The sequence below is a fragment of the Nansenia antarctica genome (genome assembly GCF_963989245.1).
Source record: "Nansenia antarctica genome assembly, chromosome: 8".
In the NCBI taxonomy this organism is placed as follows: domain Eukaryota; kingdom Metazoa; phylum Chordata; class Actinopteri; order Argentiniformes; family Microstomatidae; genus Nansenia; species Nansenia antarctica.
The window spans coordinates 25,841,016-25,848,515 of record NC_137678.1 but is presented as its reverse complement, the minus strand read 5'-3'; the positions used below and the strand labels follow the sequence as shown (position 1 = coordinate 25,848,515).

The 7,500-nt window shown below is 52.9% G+C and overlaps 1 protein-coding gene across 1 annotated transcript in view; it reads left to right on the top strand.

Moving 5' to 3' along the window:
• Positions 1-7,366, top strand: part of tspan12 (tetraspanin 12) — a gene marked incomplete at both ends in the record, with an annotated part of 9,900 nt that extends 2,534 nt beyond the window's left edge. The window contains 3 exons of the mRNA XM_080538231.1: positions 2,466-2,573; positions 3,642-3,785; positions 7,037-7,366. Coding sequence (XP_080394357.1) covers positions 2,466-2,573; positions 3,642-3,785; positions 7,037-7,366 — 582 coding nt within the window. The remainder of the gene's footprint in view (positions 1-2,465; positions 2,574-3,641; positions 3,786-7,036) is intronic.
• Positions 7,367-7,500: the final 134 nt, after the last annotated feature.

Below are 7,500 nucleotides of genomic sequence, written 5' to 3'. Positions count from 1 at the left end.
TGTGTATCTATGCTCTCAGCCTTTGTGTATCTATGCTCTCAGCCTTGCGTATCTATGCTCTCAGCCTTGCGTATCTATGCTCTCAGCCATTGCGTATCTATGCTCTCAGTCGTTGTGTATCTATGCTCTCAGCCTTTGTGTATCTATGCTCTCAGCCTTTGTGTATCTATGCTCTCAGCCGTTGCGTATCTATGCTCTCAGCCGATGCGTATCTATGCTCTCAGTCGTTGTGTATCTATGCTCTCAGCCTTTGTGTATCTATGCTCTCAGTCGTTGCGTATCTATGCTCTCAGCAGTTGCGTATCTATGCTCTCAGTTGTTGCGTATCTATGCTCTCAGTCCCCCAGCTCTACGGCCCCTGCGTCCTTCGCTAGCTGCGTGCTAGCTATGCGGCGCTATGAATAAAACAGAAATGCGAGCCATGTCCGGCCTCCGCGCAGAGAAGTCTCTCCTCTCCTCTTTCTGCTTACTGGTGCGAGTCAATAAACAAGATGTCCGCCCCAGGAGGCCAGACTCGAGGGGGACCAGGGCCTAACCCTACTACAACAACAACAACAACAACAACAACAACCCAAACACACGTTGCTGAAATACGTCCAGAATCCCTCTCCCCAAACATGCCATAACCCTGGAACTCACTCCCTCACCCCCTCACCCCCTCACCCCCTCACTCCCTCACTCCCTCACCCCCTCACTCCCTCACTCCCTCACCCCCTCACTCCCTCACCCCCTCACTCCCTCACTCCCTCACTCCCTCACCCCCTCACCCCCTCACTCCCTCACCCCCTCACTCCCTCACTCCCTCACCCCCTCACTCCCTCACTCCCTCACCCCCTCACTCCCTCACTCCCTCACCCCCTCACCCCCTCACCCCCTCACTCCCTCACTCCCTCACCCCCTCACTCCCTCACCCCCTCACTCCCTCACCCCCTCACTCCCTCACCCCCTCACTCCCTCACCCCCTCACCCCCTCACTCCCTCACCCCCTCAGACCCTCATTCCCTCACTCCCTCACCCACCTCCCCAAACCACCACCACCACTGCAGTGGAAACACACGTTATGATAGATGCCCCTAGTGAGGAACGTGGTTGGAATGGAGCGTGTATGTAGGGCCCCTTCCCCCCCTCCCCCCCCTCCCCCCTCCCCCCTCCCAGAGAGGAGGACAGTGAATACAATAGGCAGGGCTGTGTTACAATGGACCCCTCCTCTCTACAGCCCCCCTCCCCCCCCTCCGCCCAGGGGCTTATCTCACTATAAAGAAAGAACCCTGAGTGGCTTTGATGTCCTCTGACAGCAGGTGTGACCCCCTCAGACCACACAGGTGTGTGTGTGTGTGTGTGTATGTTTGTTTATGTGGCATCTGGTCACTGGCAAATGTATCTGTGTGTGTGTGTGTGTCTGTGTGTGTGTGTGTGTGTGTGTGGGTGTCTGTGTGTGTGTGTCTGTGTGTGTGCGTGTGTGCGTGTGTGTGTGTGTGTGTGTGTAACACCTGGCCTGTGGATCACCTGCGTTAGCGGCGACCGGCCTTCACCTCTAATCAGTGTGACCCACCTGCTCTCCCTACGGGGGGGGGGGTGGGGGGGTTATGGGTACCGTAGTCATCGTGCCACGCGCCCTTATCAGAACCTCCTTAGGGCAGCGACGGACGCAGAGGATTCTGGGTAATGGGGCCGACCGTATGATTATCACGATCTCATTAGGTAGAGGAGAGAGGGGAGAGGAGGTGGTGGGGGGGTTGGGGGGGGGGGTGGGGAGAGAGAGAGAGAGGCCCGGGGGGTGAGCATGGGGGAGGTTTTATTGGCACCAGGGAAGAGTTATGCATGCTAAGTGTCTCAGGCTGCGGGTCTGGTGAAAAGCTCTGGCTCCTCAGAGCCCAGGCCTAATTGTTTAGAAAACAACCGTTGCCAACCTTTGCAACAGCAGTCTTGGGGAAAGGGAGGTGAGGGGAGGATAGGAGGGGAGGGGAGGAGGAGCGGGGGGGAGAGCGGAGGGAGAGAGTACAGGTACTGCGGAAAGTGGTTTAGAAACCTGGGGATGGGTAGAGGAATGACATTTGCAGTTTTCGCGATTTATTCGCGTCTGCCTTTGACCGTCTCCTCCAGGGGCGAGGAGGTGGGGGGAGGTGAGGAGGTGGGGGGAGGTGGGGGGAGGAAGGACGCAAGGAAGAGAAGAGAATGTTAGGTTTGGACCAGAGAGAGAGAGAGAGAGAGCTGTTGGATAAGTACTGCCCTGTGGCTGACTGCTCCAGGACGGTCCCAGGACCGGGCCTTCTGTTGAGACTCAACTCAGCCCAACAGAACACAACAGGACTCAACAGAACACAACAGAACACAACAGAACATAACAGGACAGAATTGAACTGAGTAGAATCACAAAGAATGTCAAGCCAAGTCAAAGTAGTCTAAGTGAAGTTAATGGACCGTGTGTGTGTGTGTGTGTGTGTGTGTGTGTGTGTGTGTCCCAGCCCGCAGTGCAGCGGTCAGACATGATCAGTCTGAAGTCCAGGATGCCAAACTACGGGCTGCAGCGGTACCAGTGGCTCACACACGCCTGGAACGCCTTCCAGACCGAGGTCAGAGGTCAAACACTACACACACAACCACAACAACAAACATGTCATCATCCTACAACAGTGACACCTATGTCTGCATGCTGAACGCATGAACCGGGATACATGTATCCTACTTGAGTTTATGAGTTTATAACCAACAATAACATGCATATGCCAATGATATATATTCTGTTGTATATATATATATTAATCCTATATATATGGTGTATATATGCATATATTTGCTAGCATATCAGCCCAATAGAGTTCTCAGGTTTTCTGACGCTGGTTTTCTCTGTGTACCACATGGGAAATTTGGTGAGGCTGCATTCTCATTTTATGCACCCAAATTGTGGAATGCACTGCCAGTTTACATTAGGGATGCAACCTCAGCAAATATGAAAACCCATCTTTTTAATATTGCCTTTAAATGACTAAATAATTAAATTATGATTATATAATGATTGGACCACTTTGAGCTGCAGGAAATGTTTGCAGGAAAAGCGCTATATAAATAAAGTTATTATTATTATTATTATTATTATTATACAGTACCAAAAGTTTGGACACACTTCCTGTTATGTCGATAACCTTTTAGGCTTTTCTTCATCCAACTACGGTGGCTCACATAGCTAAAAGATAACCTGTTCACTATATAACACTTCCCCATTCAATTGAATGGTAAACTGTGTCCAAACTTTTGACTGGTACTGTATATATATATATATATATATATATATATATATATATATATATATATATATATATATACGTATGTTACGGTACATGTGGGAAAACTAGGGTTAGGGTTAGGTGCTAGGGTGACTTTGTACATGCTGGCATGTCAAACCCTAATTCTAACCCTTACCCTAACCCTACCCCTAACCCTAATCCTAACCTTAACCCTAGCACCCTAGCACCTAACCCTAACCCTAGTTTTCCCACATGTACCGTAACATATATATACAGTATATATACTATATACATATATATATATAATATGTATATAATAATGATAATTAGAAGTGGCGTAGGGTCTGACAGGGACTAAGTGTCTCAGAGTGGTTCTTTATGCCCGTGTGGTTCCAGTTTAAATGCTGCGGGGTCATCTACTTCACCGATTGGCTGGAGATGACGGAGATGGAGTGGCCGCCGGACTCCTGCTGTGCCGACCAGTACCCGGGCTGCGCTCGCCACGCCCACTACCGTGACCTCAGCGACCTGCACCAAGAGGTGAGAGGTCACCCACCCTCCCCTCCTCCCCCACCACCTACCTCCCCTCTCACCACCCACCTCCCCCCTCCATCCTCCGTCTCTCATTCCATCCTTGGATCGTAATAAGCTCCCTCCGCCACCGCATTCTCTGATTGTCTCCCCCCCCCTCCCCCCCCCCCGGTCAATCCACTAACCCCATCGATGAATCCTCCTCTGACTCACACGGCGGGAGTTAACAAAGACCGGCTCCCCCCCTGGCGTCTTGATGCTGATTAGTTCGAGAAAAGTGGTGGAAAAATAACAAGAAACTTTAATATACTTCTTCTTCCACCTTCGCTGGGGCGTTGAGGGGGGACGAGATCCGGCTGTTCCGCCTCGTAATTCACATTCACAACAACCTGTTTCCAATCTCAAACTATTTGCTGCCTGAAATTACCCCTGGTGTTCAATAGTTGGAAAGAAATCTATACAAAGCAATGAGAGCCAATCATGGAGCTTGATAGCGTGTAGTCTGCCTTCTGGGGCCCTGGCGCAGTCTACGAGACAGAGTGCAGCTATTACACCTAATCATGTTGAGGACACACACACACACAGCAGGAGAGAGACACACACACACAGAATGAGAGAGACACACACACACACAGAATGAGAGAGAGACACACAAAGAGAGAGAGACACACACAGAATGAGAGAGAGAGAGAGACACACACACACAGAATGAGAGACACACACACAGAATGAGAGAGACACACACACACACAGAGAGAGAGACACACACACACACACACACACACACAGAGAGAGACACACACACACACACACACACACGCGCGCGCACGCGCACATACACATGCATACACACACACACACACGCACACACACACACACACACACACACACACACACCTTCGCACGCACGCACGCACGCACACACACATGCACACACACACGCACACACCAACGTAAGCAATCTGAGACCTGCAGCCTTGGAGAGTAGTTGCTGACTCAGTCTTCTATCGTTTCCAGCCAAATCTCCTTATTTGCATGTGAATCACTGTCCCGGTCTCAACCCCCACTGACCCCCCCTGACCCCCCTTTGACCCCCCTCTGATCCCCCCGCCCCCTTCAGCTGGACACCTGGGTTTACCCCAGCAGAGAGAGCGAGACAGAGAGAGAGAGAGATATGAGAGAGGAGAGAGATATGAGAGAGAGAGAGATGAGAGAGAGATGAGAGAGAGAGAGAGAGGGAGAGAGAGAGAGAGAGAGAGAGAGAGAGAGAGAGAGAGAGAGAGACAGAGATCATTATTGTTGAGACCAGCCAGGGCGAGAGATTGTGTCCTGTGTCGTGTCTTTCTAAGTCTTACCCCCCCATCCCCCATCCCAACCCATATCCTCTACCCACATCCCCCTGGGCTATCTCAGGGCCCTCCACCCTCCACCCCTCCCCTCCCCTCCCCTGCCTGGGTGCTGTGGGTCTAGCAGCATGCCCCTGTGCAGACTGCCAGCCTGCCAGCCTCTGCCAGCCTGCCATCAACACCTGGGTGACAGGAGGTGGGGTGAGGGGGGGGGGGGGGGGGGGTGGGGGGGGGGGGGTGGCTGTCCCTAACCCGACGCCCAGACAAACACACCTGGAGAGGCCTGGAGCTGGGAGAGACGGGGGGGAGGGGGGCCTGGGGGAGAGGGAGGAGGATGGGGGAGGGGAAGAGAGAGAGAGAGAGAGGGAGAGAGAGAGAGAGAGAGAGAGAGAGAGAGAGAGAGAGAGAGAGAGAGAGAGAGGAGAGAGAGAGAGAGAGAGAAAGGACAAGAGAGACATGTGGTAAGCGAGAATGGCTAATTGTGTTAAGTATAATCTGTGGGCGATTCTCTGAAAAGGTGTGTGTGTGTGCGTGTGTGTGTCTGTGTCTGTGTGTGTTCTGGAGTGCGCCCCTTTAAGTAGAAGCAGGCGTACAAAGGGACAAAGAGCTGCTGTGTCTGTTTGTGTGTGAGTGTGTGTTTGTGTGTGTGTGTGTGCGTGAGTCAGTCAGTCGAGGAGGGAGTTGAGGGGAATGTGTGAGGGAGTGAAGGATGAGCTGTCCTCTCAATCATCCGGCTGTTTCTCTCTCTTTCTTTACCTGTCTCCTTTTCTCTGCCTCCCTTTTCCTTGAGACTCTTTCGTCCACCCCCCACACCTCACCCCCTCTCTCCCCCTCTCCTCTCCTCCCCTCTCTGGAAGCAGCAGACTCTAGCCTGGCCCTGTCTGGCATGTTGCACCAGAGAGTGAATATCCTTCTGCCAGGAAGTAATGAACTGGGCTTTCTACACCTCTCCACTCATGCTCTCTCTCTCTCTCTCTCTCTCTCTCTCTCTCTCTCTCCCCAACTCTCACCCCCCTTTCTCTCTCTCTCTCTCTCTCTCTCTCTCTCTCTCTCTCTCTCTCTCTCTCTCACCCCACCCTACCCCTTTCTCTAACACCTTTCTCTCTCTCTCTTGCTCTCACCCCCTTTCTCTCTCCCTCTCTCTCTCTCTCTTTCTTCTCGCTCTTTCTCTCTTACTCTTGTAGACGTAGGGCTCACCAGCCCAGTATGAGAGAGTAGCCCCCTGGTGAGGACCACTAAGACTCTCTCTCCCCCTCTCTCTCTCTCTCTCCCTCTCTCTCTGAGCGTACAGGTTATTAGTGTATTAGGGGGAACAGGAGGTTGTTCGTTCGTTCGTTTGTTCAGCTCTTGTAGATGTAGGGCTCACCAGCCCAGTGTGAGAGAGTAGCCCCCTGGTGAGGACCTCTAAGACTTTCATATAGACATTAATATTGCATAAGCGGAGTATAAATATAACATGGATCAAAATGTAACTGGAAAAGGCTTCTACTCTCAAAATGACTTACATGACCTCTGTCTGTGTATCCTGTCTCTTTCTTTGTTCTGTGTGTGTCTGTGTATGTATGCGTGTGTGTGCCTGTGTGTGTGTGTGTGTGTGCGTGTGTGTGTCTCTGTGTGTGTGGTGTGTGTGTGTGTGCACGACCGTGTGTATGTGTGTGTGTGTATGTGTGTGTGTGTGTGCGTGCATGTGTGTGCACGTCTCTGTGTGTGTGTGTGTATGTCTGTGTGTGCATGTGTCTGTGTGTGTACGTGTGTGTGTGTGTGTGTGCATGTCCCTGTGTGTGTGTGTGTGTGTGTGTATGCGTCCCTGTGCGTGTGTGTGTGTGCGTGCATGTGTGTGCGCGTGCGTGTGTGTGTGTGTGCGTGCATGTGTGTGCGCGTCCCTGTGTGTGTGTGTGTGTGTGTGTGTCGCAGGGCTGCGGGCCCAAGATCTACAGCTTCATCCGGGGCACCAAGCAGCTGCAGGTGCTACGCTTCCTGGGCGTGTCCATCGGCGTGGCCCAGATCCTGGCCATGACCCTGACCCTGACCCTGCTGTGGGCCCTCTACTACGACCGCAAACCCCCCGAGCCCCCCCCCTCCCTGCTGGACCCCCCCCCGGGGAACCACCCTGCCCCTACACACACCTGCGGACCCCCAGGGGAACGCACCACCGCCACCGCCACCTCCACCCGCCCAGCAGAGGCCTGGGGCCACACCACGGCCAACGGACACACCCAGTTTGAGATGGAGAGGTTGTCCTAGCAACCCCCCCCCCCCCCCCCCCGACAACACGGAACACGGAGGACCGGGAGATGGAACGGAATGGCAGGGGAGGAAAACGGGTTGTTGTTGAGGCGGGCGGGTTGAGAGAGGGAGGGAGAGGATAAGAAGGAGGC